The sequence below is a fragment of the Notolepis coatsorum genome, assembly GCF_963971535.1.
Source record: "Notolepis coatsorum genome assembly, chromosome: 6".
NCBI lineage: Eukaryota > Metazoa > Chordata > Actinopteri > Aulopiformes > Paralepididae > Notolepis > Notolepis coatsorum.
In genome coordinates, this window is record NC_140170.1 from 179,791,394 (window position 1) to 179,808,033 (window position 16,640).

The 16,640-nt window shown below is 42.7% G+C and overlaps 2 protein-coding genes across 2 annotated transcripts; both read left to right on the forward strand.

The window, feature by feature from the left end:
• Window positions 1-7,060: 7,060 nt before the first annotated feature.
• LOC311231052 (histone H4) lies at window positions 7,061-7,372 on the forward strand (the record flags this gene model as incomplete). Its single annotated transcript, XM_084317522.1, has 1 exon — window positions 7,061-7,372. The coding sequence occupies one exon, from the start codon at window positions 7,061-7,063 to the stop codon at window positions 7,370-7,372; it is 312 nt and encodes a 103-aa protein (XP_084173648.1).
• An 8,593-nt stretch (window positions 7,373-15,965) lies between these two features.
• On the forward strand, window positions 15,966-16,340 carry LOC311231035 (histone H2B-like; the record flags this gene model as incomplete). Its single annotated transcript, XM_084317504.1, has 1 exon — window positions 15,966-16,340. One exon carries the CDS (start codon window positions 15,966-15,968, stop codon window positions 16,338-16,340), a length of 375 nt encoding a protein of 124 aa, XP_084173630.1.
• Window positions 16,341-16,640: the final 300 nt, after the last annotated feature.

Genomic DNA, 16,640 nt, shown 5'->3' on the forward strand with positions numbered 1-16,640 from the left:
GGCAAGCAGTGCCACCCCTGGTATCTAGAAAACCATAGAAGAAGTTGGTCATGTGACAACATATTTTTGAAGAGGCATCCATTTCACTCAACCTGCAAAGAAGGGACACATTTAAGCACATTAAGCACATTTAAGTTAAAAAAAACATGGTTTTGCCCTCCAAAGTAAAAATTGTATGATCAAGTTTTTTTTTATTGCTGTGTTTGAACAATTATAGACAACTTTGAAAACAGTTCACACATGTTTTAGTGCTTTAGTAAGCGACACCATGAGTCTATACAGTTAGCATGATGCTAGCTCAAAACAGCTGGGGGATGCATTTTTTTCAAAATGGTAGGCTTGGGGTGAATTGTGCCAAAGGGCCTGGGCTATGTTGTGCCAGATATTCTCTTTGTTAAGTTGCCCCAACTTATAATTATTAACTATATATATATATTACTTTATTGTATTTTATTGTTATTTTACATTGCATTCTTACATTTGATCACTAAAACGATGTGATATTCTTAATTTTTGACCAAAATCCATCATGCCACACAGATACAAACGGAAGACAGACAGGGTTTCAACTCCTCTTGAGAAGTTGGAAAGAGCAGTGAAAGAGGTGCAACAGGGGAAGACTATACGTCAGGTTGGAAAGGAGATGAAGATCTGCAGGATGCTTTTACCGCTTTTGAGATTAAAATAATAATAATAATAATAATAATAATAATAATAATAATAATAATAATAATAATAATAATAATAATAATAATAATAATAATAATAATAATAATAATAATAATAATAATAATAATAATAATAATAATAATAATAATAATAATAATAATAATAATATGTTTTACTTTAAATTATCAATTTACCCCAATGTATTCTCTCTAATGGCACAACTTACCCCGCACCGGGGGCAAGTTGTGCCACAAAACCACTTTTTTTTCTAAAGCTATATTTCTGAAACAGTTTATTTAAGATCCAAAGTGATTGTCCCCAGGGATGCACAACATCCTAAACTATATGTACATATTTTAATTGGGGGCATTACTGTATCACCTTGCTTTAAAGGCACTTTAAGTAAAAATTGGCACTTCTCACCACACTCTCCCCTATATACATTTGACGATGGAACTGTACATTGGATGAGGTGGGGTGGGGGGGGGGGTTGGGTAGGTGGGTGGGGGGGGGGGGACTGTACATAGGAGGTGGGTGGGGGGGGGTAACTGTACATTGGATTATCGACGAAACCTTACTTGGTCCTAAGAAGAGGGTCTCGTGTATTATTGGGTTAGGACATTTACTGTACATTGGAGGGGGTTGGGTTAGGACATTTACAGGGGCCAGTTTAGAATTGCAGTCTACCGTAGGTGCTTTTGAGAGTGGTTTTGAATGTGGGTAGTGATTCACATTCCTTTACAGCTGTGGGTATGGCGTTCCACATTGATGTGGCATAATTGCGAAATGTGTTTAGTCCCTTGTTTGAGCCGAATCTGGGTTTAACATGATTTGTGGAGCTCCCTCTGGTGTTGTGGTCGTGGTATTCACTGACCTTTGGGAAGTATTTTGACATGTACATGGGTACCTTAGTCGTATAGTGTATCTTGTGGACCAGGCCCATTGCAAGTTGCTGTACTGTCGTCTACTCTAAGCCATCCTAGGTTGTCAAAGTGGGCAGGGGTGAGGTGGGTTCTAGGAGTAAGGTCAAGCAGTAGTCTGACCAGTTTGTTTTGTGATGTTTGTAATTTTGCCCTTGAGGTGCTTAGGTACCATGAGGTGCAAGCATAGTCCTAGTACCCTTGAATGAGTGCTCCTGCCAGAGTCTTCAGGGTATTCTTGTTTACCAGAGAGGAGATCCGGTACAAGAATCTAGTTCGTTGGTTGACTTTTTTTATTACATTGGATGCCATTTTGTCACAGGAAAGATTAGCCTCTAGGATAGAACCTAGGTATGTAATTTCATCTTTCCTTGTGACAATATTGTCACCCACTGTAACTGAGAAGCCGTCGGCCTTGCTGAGTTTGTTATTTGAACCGAAGAGAATGGACTCTGTTTTACCCAGGTGTAATGATAGTTTGTTGTCAGAGAGCCAGGTGCAGATTTTGCCTAGTTCCGAGCTGAGGGTTTTTTTAACCTGTAACTTGTTCTTGTCAGAGACCAGCAGGGCTGAGTCGTCCGCGAACAGGAACAAGTTGCAGTCACAAGCTGACGACATGTCATTTGCATAAATTAGGAACAGTAGCGGTCCTAGTATGCTTCCTTGTGGAACACCACAGCTCACTGGGAGGGGGGGATAGGGTACCGTTTACCTCCACCATCTGTTCTCTCCCCTCCAGGTAGGATTGCATCCAGCTCCCTGAAAGACTATTAAAACCAATTGCCTTTAGCTTGTCAATCAGAATGGAGGGATTGACAGTGTCGAAGGCCTTTTGTAGGTCCAGCATGACCATGCCGCAGTATTTGCCCGCATCCACCTCTTGTTTTATGTGGTCGTTCAAATAGAGAAGGCATGTGTCAGTGGAGTGGGATGTTCTGAAGCCAGATTGGAATTTGAAGATTAGATTTTTTTCCGCTATGTACTTTTCGACCTGTTCGTATACTATTTTTTCCATGTCTTTCGAGATGGACTCTGTTACTCTGTTGTGTATTACAAGCCTTATCTCTATTACTTATCTCTAGTTCAGAATAATGGTGTCTAAGGCTTTTTAAGCTGCCTGCACGTGATCTGAAACCTGTCTGCTCTGCACAAGGCAGGTCATCTCGTCGATACGCCATGGTGGAGGTGTGCCAGCTAGCAGGGAGAGGCTACCATGTGACACGATGACCTCTGACCTCCTCTCACCACCCAGCACATCACCTGTTTGACCTGCTGCCCTCTGCCAGGCGCTTACAGGTCCATCACTATGAATTGAAAATGGGGGACCCTGATGTAAACAAGACTAAAGTATTTCTTTGGTCTGTCCTCACCCTTCAGGGGATCAACCCTTGAACCCTAGGCCGCGCCCCTTTTTTGTATCTTTTGAACCGTTTGTCATAGAGACTTGCGGGTTGTGTCATTGTACTCAGTAGGGATGTCTTCTTTCATTGGTCTATGTTGACCATGCCCCCATGGTTCGGCTCCTCCCCCTTCAGGGGATTAACCCTTGATCCTTAGGCCAGGAGGGATGGAGGGAGGGAGGGAGGGAGGGAGGGAGGGAGGGAGGGAGGGAGGGAGGGAGGGAGGGAGGGAGGGAGGGAGGGAGGGAGGGAGGGATAACAAACAACTGCCTCTTTGCACTGCTGCTGCAAGTGCTACCGGAGTCTCATGGGCAGGGCACGAAATTACGAAATTACTACGAAAAAAACTTTTTGACTCACCGGCCAGTGGCGGGTAGATGGGAAAAATCTACCCGCCAAGCATATTTCTTACCAGCCAAATTTATTTTTTATAAAATATATATATTATATAATCATACTTGTAGTTGTATTATATGCGAGACATCGCCACCACGCAACAAGTCAAAATGCTCGCTATCTGCAAACAGCTCCACTGTCTGTGTGTATACTCTAGTAGCCTCCAGCTCCATCAAGGATTCTCCGGCGTTGCAGCTGGACCCTATACTCTGCCTTGGTCAAATCACATACAACATTGCCCTCATGCGATGGAAGCCAGGGGCTCGAATACGCATCGAATCAATGTTATAAGACATTGATATCAGCAGCTATCTGTAGCTACTGCTAGCCGGCTAGATAACGTTAAGACAACGCCTCAGTGAACTATTTCGTTTACTGGGACATATAGAGCTAACGTGAGCTAACATTGGCTACCGAGTTAACGGAGGTATTATGCACTCGACTATTGCTGGAGCATTTGTTGATATCAGCAGCTATCAGTAGCTAGCCAGCTAGATAACGTTAAGACAATGCCTTGTGTATTAAACTAAAAGTGAATAGTTGACTGGGTCATTGTTTAAACAGTAACGTTAGCTCACGGAGGTCCGCAATAGAGCAGACTGCCTCTGTGTTGATACGAGCAGAAGCACAGACTGGGGCGGATATGACTCGTTGCCACGGGTTTTTTCAAAATAAGAGTATCATATGAACCGAACGTTGCTAACTGCCGGAGCCATCGATATTATGACTGGAGCTGCGCTTGGGGCGTAAATGAGACCCGCACAGGATTTTCAAAATAAGAGTATCGATATGAACTACACGCCAGGTGGCGGGCAGACCTCTCAGTGTCACTCGCCAAACGTAAAATCTGCCCGCCATTGGCGGGTGGCGGGCTCTAATTTCGTGCCCTGCTCATGGGCAGTACAGAGAGACTCAGAAGGAGCTTCTATCCCCAGGCCATCAGGATGCTCAATGACTCTATGCAACATTAACCTGTATACATACATTGCACACACATCCACATGCACACACTCACTATACAAGCACTCACTTTAGACACTTTGAACACTTTATCACTACACCATATTTGATCTATTTAATAAAGAGATTTGCACTACATCCATACCTCATCTTTGCATTTAGCATTTTTAAAAGTTTGCATTTGTGTACCTCATTGGTACTTAGGTTGTTCTTTAGTTGTATTGTATATCTGTATAGTGTTGGGTCTTTATTCCTCTTTTACTTACTTTTTATTTTACTGCTTGAAGCACATTCTCAGGGGCTCATAAAGAACCAAGCATACACTGTAATGTACATGTACTTTATACATGACAAATAAAAGCAAACTTGAACTACTTGTAGGCACTGTGAATCTAAATGGCGCTATTTCAGCACCATGGACAGTACCAGACCACACTGACCAACCATTTTGGAAACCGAGAAAGCATGCAGACCAACCAAAATGGACCCCAGACAAGCATCTGGGGCAAACTAATGGGATAGATCAGCGGTTCCCAAACTTTTTTCGCCGTGCACCCCCTGTCACCTCCCGACCTAGCTCGCGCACCCCCAGTGTCGGCGTCAGAACGAATTTAACGGAGGGCATATTGTAATTTCGGGGGGGGGGGGGGGGGCATAAAATAGGCTTCAGAAAACGCATTTCCCGCAAACCAACACGCATTTCAAAATATGAGTGCACTGCAGGCATAAGAGATAAGTCTCTTATAAGTCTCTCTCTCTCTCTCTCTTTCTCTCTCGCACGTCACGTCACAAACACACTGGCATCTTGCGCACACACAAATATGAAATAAGCCCGAGGCTGGGCTTTACATTCATTAATAAGTGAAAGATCACGTATTTCATTTTCGTATTATTAATACTGACAAGGGCCAAGGGGCAAGGCAGCTTAAATGAAACAGTATGAAATAATAAGCCAGAGGCTGGGCTTTACATTCAATTATTATTAATAATAACAGTGTATATGACTTGCCGATTAAAAGAGTTGTAGGCGGCGGGTCGTGGCACTGAATCTCCTCAGAACAGTGTCCTTCCATTCCGTGGTACATTTTTGCGTGAGGTCCTTCTCAAACGCCAGCTGAACCAATTGGGCCTTTCGTCTGTGGAGCATTGCCCGCCTGTGATCCGAAAAAACGTTCTGTAGCGTTGAGAACGAGTTCTCGCACATTGCGGTGGAGGCGCCGAAAGTTAATGTCTCTGTTTTGGAACCACGTTGCTACAAATGACCGTTTCCTACCGCTAAAAATGCTGGCAGGGTATGGTTGTAAAACCATTTGTTTGGGATGCTCAGTCCCGAGATCATTTACCGTTACCGCCGACGGTTGTGGATCTGGATCATCATCATGATGGCCTACCAGGCTGCTAACCACCACGTCTCAAAGAAGTGATTATTATATTTTACCTGACTCTATCTTTCGCGCTCACTGACCTCACTCAAGTCAGTTTTGGCAGGAAGTTATTATGTGCACTGGCTTGCGCTCGCTACTGTCATCGGCCCGCTGTTAAGCCAGCATATTAGGAGACCTGAGGAGACTGATTGATTGATTGATTGAACACTTTATTAACAGATTGCAGAATGGGTACAATACAGTACAGCTCAATACACACAATTGTTAAGGGGATGCAGACCAGAGAAAGTCTTTCGTCTTGTTTACATCAGGGTCCCCCATTTTCAATTCATCAGGACATATATGACATACATGACATACAGATAGTCAGTACTGCTACATCTATACATTTATGACATACCAGATTTGCAAATACAGTACTGTTTGTGATACAGAAGGAGTCAGAAAAAGGGAGTATATACATTTGACGTGGAAACTGTACATTGGAGGAGGTTGGGTGGGGGGGGGGTTGGGTACGTTGGGATATTGACAACCATACTGGGTAATTTACATTGGAGGTGGTTGGGGGGGGGGGGGGGCACACTGTATAAACAAGCAAAACTGTACATTGAGGGGGGGGGGGGGGACACTGTACAAACAAACAAAATTGTACATTGGACTATTGACAAAACCATACTAGGTAAATGACTCAACATTGGAGGGGGTTGGGTTAGGATATTTACAGGGGCCAGTGTTGAATTGCAGTCTCCCGTAGGTGTCCCTTGAGAGAGGTTTTGAAAGTGGGTAGTGATCCACATTCCTTTACAGCTTTGGGTAGGGCGACTCCAGGCAGAGCGGAGCGCATCAGCACAGACGAAGCGCACCTCGCCTGAGACATTGTTTATTATTATTATTATTCAAACGTACGTTTTTTATTAAAACGTTTCTTGAATTTCATGATTTACACAGTGGAAATCCCCATTTGAAATAATGTATATTATATATATTTATTAGTAAAATAACGCCATTAGTCTTTTCATGTCACGCACCACCTAGGGTGCGCGCACCACAGTTTGGGAACCACTGGAGAGATAAATTGAATAAGTGCAACCATGTGAACCCAGCTGCCACGAGGAACTCATGAACGAATGATCACGTGACACCAGTCCTATGGTCAAAACTAAGTGTGTGAGAAGGGGGGGTATTATGGGCTGCAGCTTTTGACCACGCCCAGCATGACGCGGTCTCTCAGTCTTCTTTTACGTCCTCAGACAGTATTTATATTCAGAGGGCTTTGCATTTGCTTGTCATTACTTCTTTTCATTTGTTTGGAACTCATCCCCTGAAGAAAATGTCTGGTCGTGGAAAGGGAGGAAAGGGGCTCGGAAAAGGAGGCGCCAAGCGTCACCGTAAAGTTCTCCGTGACAACATCCAGGGAATCACCAAACCCGCCATCCGTCGCCTGGCGCGCCGCGGAGGAGTGAAGCGCATCTCTGGTCTGATCTACGAGGAAACTCGTGGTGTGCTGAAGGTCTTCCTGGAGAACGTGATCCGTGATGCCGTCACCTACACCGAACACGCCAAGAGGAAGACCGTCACAGCCATGGATGTGGTCTATGCTCTGAAGAGACAGGGACGCACTCTGTACGGCTTCGGCGGCTAAACTTCTATTCTATCCAAACTATCCCAAGACCCAAAGGCTCTTTTCAGAGCCACACACATCTTACTAGAATTGAGTCGATTCCATGTTGCGTCTCAGAATAAGATTCCTCCTTAGCTGCTAGATATGTACGCCTTGGACAATGCACAATTATATACGTATCTATATATTATGACGTGTACAGGACAGAACGTGAAAATTGCATACAGATCATTAAAAATGTCTTAAGCCTGAGAAGAGAAGTAGCCTAGTTATGAGGGATGGCTATTTGATCTGAACATATAAATGCATTTAAGATACTAGCTCTTTTGACACTGGTCTGAGCAATACTGTAAACGGACGACAGAACTGGATCTCAAATTCAAGTTAAAGTTATTTTGGTCAAATACACTACAATACAGGGACATTGCAGCTAATGACAAGTGTGTTTCGAGCTCAGACCCAACAATGCATACAAGAATGGTAACAATGGGTAAGATAACATAAAATCAGATTAAATAAAATAGTAAATGATTTACAGAAAGTGTCTTACATATAAGACATCAACTTACATCAACTAACCTACACTGTAGCACTCAACACTTTGATGAACATTGTTGCTCAGCTGATAGAGTTGTGCCCTTCCTGATGGCTTGTCGTACAGAACTTGTAAGTTGTAAGTCACTTTGGATAAAAGCGTCAGCTAAATGACTAAATGTAAATATAAGTGTATGTGCATATTGTGTGTGTTCAATTAGTTTTTAAAAGGTGTGTCTGTTCAAGGATCTCATTAGAGGCCACGGGACTTTAGGAGCCTTTCTATGTGTTTATGTAAATTAATGAAGGTATTGATTCGACGGCAGAAAATAAAGTGAATATTTGGTTGAAATATTCACAATCAGGTCTATTTGCGACCTTGTAGTAATATACTGTATTATAGTCTCACCCATTGGTGTTCTATCTAGTCAGATTTTACATGAATCACCACAGACGTATGTGGTGGAATTAATGATAAAAGAAAGCAAATGTTTGACAGGAAGGTTGTAAACAGGATGGTTAAACAAGTATATAACAGCCTTCTGTGATGAGACTGTAGGTGATGTTTAATTAAATGCAATGAGGCAAGGATCACAAATAGAATATCAGAATTGTCACTGCTGTGCAGAATATGCAGTAATAGGAACTTAATAAATAGAAGATACAGCGAATTTTCAGGGGTGGAAATAATGTATTTGCTGTACACAGCATTCAGTTTATACACACCTGCAAGTCGTCTACCTCTGTACCACTCTGTGTTATAACTTTTACATTGCAGCATCATCAAGTTAATGAAGTTAATGAATGAAAACTTTATTTAACAGATTGCAGAATGGGTACAATACAGTACGGCTCAATACATACAATTGTTAAGGGGATGCAGACCAGAGAAAGACGTTTGTCTTGTTTACATCAGGGTCCCCCATTTTCAATTCATAGTGACATTTATGACATTACACAACATACATGACATCATGACATTTATGACATAGGGACATACATGACATACAGGTATATAGTACTGTTACATTTGTGACATATATGATATGCAAATATACAGTACTGTTACCCATAGATCCTGACAGTATGATGAGGAGGAGACTGTACATTAGGAGGGGGTGGGTGGGTGGGAGAGAAATATACATACATTAGTCGTATAGTGTATCTTGTAGACCAGGCCCATTGCAAGTTGCTGTACTCTGTCGTCTACTCTAAGCCATCCTAGGTAGTCAAAGTGGGCAGGGGTGAGGTAGTCTGACCAGTTTGTTTTGTGATGTTTGTAATCTTGTTTTTAGCGCCTTTGAGGTGCTTTGGTACCATGAGGTGCAAGCATAGTCGTAGTACCCTTGAATGGGTGCTCCTGCCAGAGTCTTCAGGGTATTCTTGTTTACCAGAGAGGACAATAACATGTAGCAGACAGACTACCATACTTCACAACAGTGCAAAATACCCTTTTGCAACAACCAACTGAGTCCTATCAATTGGAAACATATTGAAATGTATGTCATAATGTGCATGCGTAATTACGCGCAATGACTGCATTAGCACCGTTGGGATGACTGGTCAGAGCGTGACACGTTTTATTCCCCCTGTTGCGCCAGCTGTTATTATTATGACTCGTATGCTTTATTACTAACTAACTTTTGCCTATTATTACTATTGACATGTAATTGAAACAGATTTTTTTCATTGTTAAGCTTTCCGTCTGGGCTTTAATCGACAGCACTGCCCACTTTGACAACCTAGGATGGCTTAGAGTAGACGACAGAGTACAGCAACTTGCAATGGGCCTGGTCTACAAGATACACTACGCGACCAAGGTACCCATGTACATGTCAAAATACTTCCCAAAGGTCAGTGAATACCACGATCACAACACCAGAGGGAGCTCCACAAATCATGTAAAACCCAGATTCGGATCAAACAAGGGACTAAACACGTTTCGCAATTATGCCACATCAATGTGGAACGCCCTGCCTAAAGCTGTAAAGGAATGTGAATCACTACCCACCTTCAAAAACACTCTCAAAAAACACCTACGTGAGACTGCAATTCGAAACTGGCCCCTACAAATGTCCTAACCTAGTTGTACAGTAAATGACCAAGTAAGGCTTTGTCAATATTCCAATGTACAGTGTAAAATGTGTGTGTGTCCCCTTCCCAACCCCCCCCCCCCCCCCCCCCCCCACCTCCAATGTACAGCCCTCACCCAACCCACCCAACCCCACCCCACCCAACCAACCTCCTCCAATGTACAGTTTCTATGCCAAATGTATATACACTCCTTTTCTGGACACTTTTGTATCACAAACAGTACTGTATTTGCAAATCTGATATGTCATAAATGTATAGATGTAGCAGTACTGTCTATCTGTATGTCATGTATGTCATATATGTTATGATGAATTGAAAATGGGGGACCCTGATGTAAACAAGTCGAAAGTCTTTCTCTGGTCTGCATCCCCTTAACAATTGTATGTATTGAGCTGTACTGTACTGTACCCATTCTGCAATCTGTTAATAAACTTTTCAATCAATCAATCAATCAGCACGCAGCAGTTTGACAATATGGGCGAGTCTCTCCCAAAAAGAAAGTTACATTGTACCTTCCTTGTGTATTTTTTTTTAATCTTCATAAAAGTAATTGTAGATTTAATTCATCATGAGCTACATAAAGCCTTCCACAGAAGTGGTAATCTTCCACAGAAGACGAGGTAACACATATCATGCCGACGCCAGCAATGATTGTGTTTACCAGCAGTGAGAAAGTACAAGTTTATAACGAAAAGCATGACACCAGATGCCTTGTTTTACTGCCAGTCCCTCACCAGGCAGCTCGACTCACTGGGGAACGAGTACTGACTGGATTATAATGACATTTAAACCATTTAAAAAGCAAAATACTGAGACAAGTTGCTGCTCACTGCACCATGTGACGACGGAAAGGAGAGCGTTGGAACGTGTCCAAACTAACCACGGCTCTCCAGATGGTTTTATTCTAATGGGACATGCTTGTGCTAACTGACCCATTAGGTGTTAGATTTCAACTATGTTCCCACGTTTGTATTTTAGCCCGTTTTGGCGAGAAGAAAACACAAGTAGCAGAGCTTTTCAGCTGCAGCGTTGTAGACAGGGTGGGTTGAGTCTGCATGGCTCTCATGTAGTATTTAAGACCAACCCCGAGTAGGGTCGAGCTGCAGACTCGGAGCCTCGAGGTCCAGATTGGTACTTCCGACCGCCACAGGACTTCCGACCGCCACAGGACTAATGCGGAAGTATCTCGAAGTACGTCTGACGTATCTCTTCATAAAATAATATAAAATCAGCAGCATGGGGAGGGCCGGGGGAGGGGAGGTACAGGTAGTAGAAGACATAGAGGTACAGGTCACATAATTATAGTACAGTGGAGAAGTAAAAATGGAATAAAAAGGCAGTGTAAACAATATACAATATTATTAACTCTAATAATAACACGCCTCGCGGGCTCATTATAATACGAGTCACATAATTATAGTACAGTGGAGAAGTAAAAATGGAATAAAAAGGCAGTGTAAACAATATACAATATTATTAACTCTAATAATAACACGCCTCGCGGGCTCATTATAATACGAGAGCCGTGGGTCTGCATTGTATAGAGCGGATCCCCCGGCCGTATTCAAGCGCTGGAGCGCTTTGCGATTGATCAAACTGTATTAATATAGTAGTAATAATAGTAGTTGGCTAGTTGCGCGCTTCTGGCCACCTCCCGCAGTGCGCGCATACACACATACTGTCTGTAGCTATACAGTACGTGCAAAATTAATTGTCAAGAGCCTCATCTCATCTGGCTCTGCAAATAGATCTAGAGTCTGAATATCATATAATAGCCTGCTGATGATCTCTCTCTCTCGAGTCAAATCCATTCTGAGAACGGAATGCAGTGCCCGCGACGAGGGTCTTGATTGATTGATTGATTGATTGATTGAAAATTGTATTAACAGATCATGCTGGACCTACAAAAGGCCTTTGACACTGTCAATCACTCCATTCTTGATTGAACATTTTATTAACAGATTGCAGAATGGGTACAGTACAGTACAGCTCAATACACACAATTGTTAAGGGGATGCAGACCAGAGAAAGACTTTCGTCTTGTTTACATCAGGGTCCCCCATTTTCAATTCATCAGGACATTTATGACATACCAGATTTGCAAATACAGTATTGTTTGTGATACAAAAAGAGTCCAGAAAAGAGAGTATATACATTGACGTAGAAACTGTACATTGGAGGAGGTTGGGTAGGTGGGGGGGGGGGACTGTACATTGGAGGTGGTTGGGGGGGGGGGGGGGGGGGGTGGGGGTGGGGGGACGACACACACTGTACAACTGTACAAGCAAAACTGTACATTGGAATATTGACAACCATACTTGGTCATTTACTGTACATTGGAGGGGGTTGGGTTACAACACAGGAGCAGAGTATAAACAACAGTACAGTACTGTTTCTCATTCCTGTACTGTTGTTTATACTCTGCTCCTGTGTTGTAACCCAACCCCCTCCAATGTACAGTAAATGACCAAGTATGGTTTTGTCAATATTCCAATGTACAGTTTTGCTTGTACAGTTGTACAGTGTCCCCCACCCCTCCTACCCGACCCCCCCCCCCAAGGCGAAAGTCTTTCTCTGGTCTGCATCCCCTTAACAATTGTGTGTATTGAGCTGTACTGTACTGTACCCATTCTGCAATCTGTTAATAAAATGTTCAATCAAGAATGGAGTGATTGACAGTGTCAAAGGCCTTTTGTAGGTCCAGCATGATCTGTTAATACAATTTTCAATCAATCAATCAATCAATCAATCAATCAATCAATCAATCAAGACCCTCGTCGCGGGCACTGCATTCCGTTCTCAGAATGGATTTGACTCGAGAGAGATCATCAGCAGGCTATTATATGATATTCAGACTCTAGATCTATTTGCAGAGCCAGATGAGATGAGGCTCTTGACAATTAATTTTGCACGTACTGTATAGCTACAGACAGTATGTGTGTATGCGCGCACTGCGGGAGGTGGCCAGAAGCGCGCAACTAGCCAACTACTATTATTACTACTATATTAATACAGTTTGATCCATCGCAAAGCGCTCCAGCGCTTGAATACGGCCGGGGGATCCGCTCTATACAATGCAGACCCACGGCTCTCGTATTATAATGAGCCCGCGAGGCGTGTTATTATTAGAGTTAATAATATTGTATATTGTTTACACTGCCTTTTTATTCCATTTTTACTTCTCCACTGTACTATAATTATGTGACTCGTATTATAATGAGCCCGCGAGGCGTGTTATTATTAGAGTTAATAATATTGTATATTGTTTACACTGCCTTTTTATTCCATTTTTACTTCTCCACTGTACTATAATTATGTGACCTGTACCTCTATGTCTTCTACTACCTGTACCTCCCCTCCCCCCGGCCCTCCCCATGCTGCTGATTTTATATTATTTTATGAAGAGAAACGTCAGACGTACTTCGAGATACTTCCGCATTAGTCCTGTGGCGGTCGGAAGTCCTGTGGCGGTCGGAAGTACCAATCTGGACCTCGAGGCTCCGAGTCTGCAGCTGGACCCTATTGCCAACCCCCTGTCCCAGCTCCACTACCAGTCAGCTCGGACTATTTCTTTCATTTCGTGTTGATCAGACGATAGAAGAGAACTATGGCAGAAGTCGCTCCAGCCGCTGCCCCTCCGGCTAAAGTCCCCAGGAAGAAAGCTGCCTCCAAGCCGAAGAAGGCAGCAGGTCCCAGCGCCGCAGAACTCGTCCTCGAGGCGGTATCTGCCTCTAAAGAGAGGAGCGGCGTGTCCCTGGCTGCGGTAAAGAAGGCTCTGGCTGCCGGTGGCTACGACGTGGAGAAGAATAATTCACGTGTGAAGACCGCTGTGAAGAGCTTGGTGTTAAAGGGCACTCTTGTCCAGCTCAAGGGTACCGGTGCCTCCGGCTCCTTCAAAATCAACAAGGCTGAAGCCAAGAAAGCAGCTCCGAAAGCTAAGAAAGCGCCAGTGAAGAAACTTGCTGCGGCTAAGAAGGTTGTGGCTAAAAAGTCTCCAAAGACAAATAAGCCTGCAGTCAAAGCCAAGAGCCCCAAGAAGGTGGCAGCCAAGAGCCCCAAGAAAGTGAGTCCCAAGAAGGTGGCAACCAAGAGCCCCAAGAAGGTGGCAGCCAAGAGCCCCAAGAAGGCCGTGAAGAAGCCCGTAGCCAAGAAAGCCCCCGCGAAGAAGGCTGCCAAGCCCAAAGCCGCGAAGCCCACGAGGACGGCATCCAAGAGGAAGTGAAGGTCTTACGCGTTACTGTCTAAAACACACAAAAGGCTCTTTTTAGAGCCAACCACTACTATCCCTGAAATGGCACATTCCCTCGTATAAATCCATTGTTTAATGGTGGATAGAAGCAAATCTACTAATGCTTATGTTTTGTGACTTCTAGTCGGTTGAATTAATAGTTAACATCCTATACTCTAGGTCAATAATATGTTATCCTTACTGTTCAATCTCTGATGCCTATACTACTGCCTTACACTGTAATCACTACCGACCTCATTATGTTCTACCCATGTAACTTGTGATAGCATGTACAATAATACTACATGTATACATATATCCACTTCTGTCTGAAAACATCTGCATATAGACTATATATCCCTTAACTTACTATCACAGTGTCTTTATAACTGTACACTGTACATACACATCTGTACATACACATCTGATCAGCATTATTACTCAGTATACTCATTTATATATACTCCAGTTTAATCCTATTGCACTTTACTGTTACACTCTAGTTAGACACCAATTTATTTCCGTTGTACTATACTTGTGCTGTATAATGATTTTCTTTTTATATAATCTAAAATAGTGAAATTAAAACACTAATTTGGCTAGAACATGCTCAATGACAAATGTACATGTCAACAGGATATAAGGAGTCAAACAAGGCAATTATGGTAGAAGCAACTTTTCTCCACATACATATTCTATATGGAATTCCAAAAAATATATACAAAAACTAAAGCTAGTTTCAATATCAATCTTGATCTAGAAAAGCAGCTTTTAACAGAAAGCATTGCTGCATTATTTTGAATAACTGATTTAGTCCAGAACTCTATTGCTGTTAAATTATAGTGAAATGAACACTCATTTAGCTGGGGTACCACCTGGAACCCTCTCAAAGACCCCTGACTGTCTTTTTTAAAGATTAAAATGTATTGCCATCATACAGGGCAAGTACAGTACAACAAAAATAACTTGAGTGCAAATACAAAAGTAAAGTGCAATATACAATGTATAAGTGATTAAACTGGAGTACATGTATAAATGAGTACTAGTGCTAATCAGACATAATACAATTTTGGTTTCAATATCAATATTATATCTTGAAAAGCAGGTTGTAACAGGAAGCATCACTGCATTATTTTTTTAATGACTGTGATTTAGTCCAGAACTCCATTGCTGTCTTGTAGTTCTGTTAGAATTTAGAAAGTGAGTCATTATTATACATGAAGTACTTCATATTGGGAAAACTTCTAGTCAGTTAAATAATAGTTAAAAGTTAATAGTGCCTATACCTGATTGCCTATACTTTAGGATATGTTATCCATACTGTTCAAACTCCTGCATTTCACTGTCTATAACTGCCTTACACACCTACCTCAAACTATATTCTATATTCATATAATCTTTTTTATATACTTGTGTGACTATATAATATATCCCTTACCTTATATCACTGGCCAGTATGACTTACTACCATAGTGTCTTTATACCTGTAACACCTGATCAGCATTATTATTAGTAGTAGTACTCATTTATAGATACTCGTTTAATTTAAGAGAGTAAAGCAGAACAAACTCATGGCTGAAACTATTCTGCCCTCTACTGGCTAAATGAGAACTTAACTTCAATTAGCTTTACACACGTGCGCCACGCCCGACGAATCGTATCGTAGAAGCCACGTAGTACTATTTGCATCAACCTCCTACAAATAAGGCAGGAAACCGTAAGCGACCGTCACCATTCGAGTCTGATCAGCCGTCGAATATGCCTGAACCAGCCAAGCCAGCGCCCAAGAAGGGCTCCAAGAAGGCCGTCACCAAGACCGCTGCAAAGGGAGGCAAGAAGCGCAGAAAGTCCAGGAAGGAGAGTTATGCCATCTACATTTACAAAGTCCTGAAGCAGGTTCATCCCGACACCGGCGTTTCCTCCAAGGCCATGGGGATCATGAACTCCTTCGTTAACGACATCTTTGAGCGCATCGCTGGAGAAGCCTCGCGCCTGGCTCTCTACAACAAGCGTCGCACCATCACCTCCAGGGAGATCCAGACCGCTGTGCGTCTGCTGCTGCCCGGTGAGCTGGCGAAGCACGCTGTGTCTGAGGGAACCAAGGCTGTGACCAAGTACACAAGCTCCAAGTAAACCACCCTGTTCACTGAAGATTAACCCAACGGCTCTTTTAAGAGCCACCCACTCTGTCCTGAGAGAGTTGTTCCTATTATTCTCATGATCGCGCTGTTCATCAAAGTGGTTGAGTGCCGGGTATTGCCTTTCGTTTGAACAGTTATTATCATGGTAGGGGGTTCTGTCGGGAGATGAAGTTGTATAAATTATGATACTTATTGATTAATAAATTACTTACAACTAATCATAGTTTGGATGGCTAAGTTGCAAATTATATTTACTACAAAATCCTGTGATTTTAGGTTGTTGAAAAGTAGC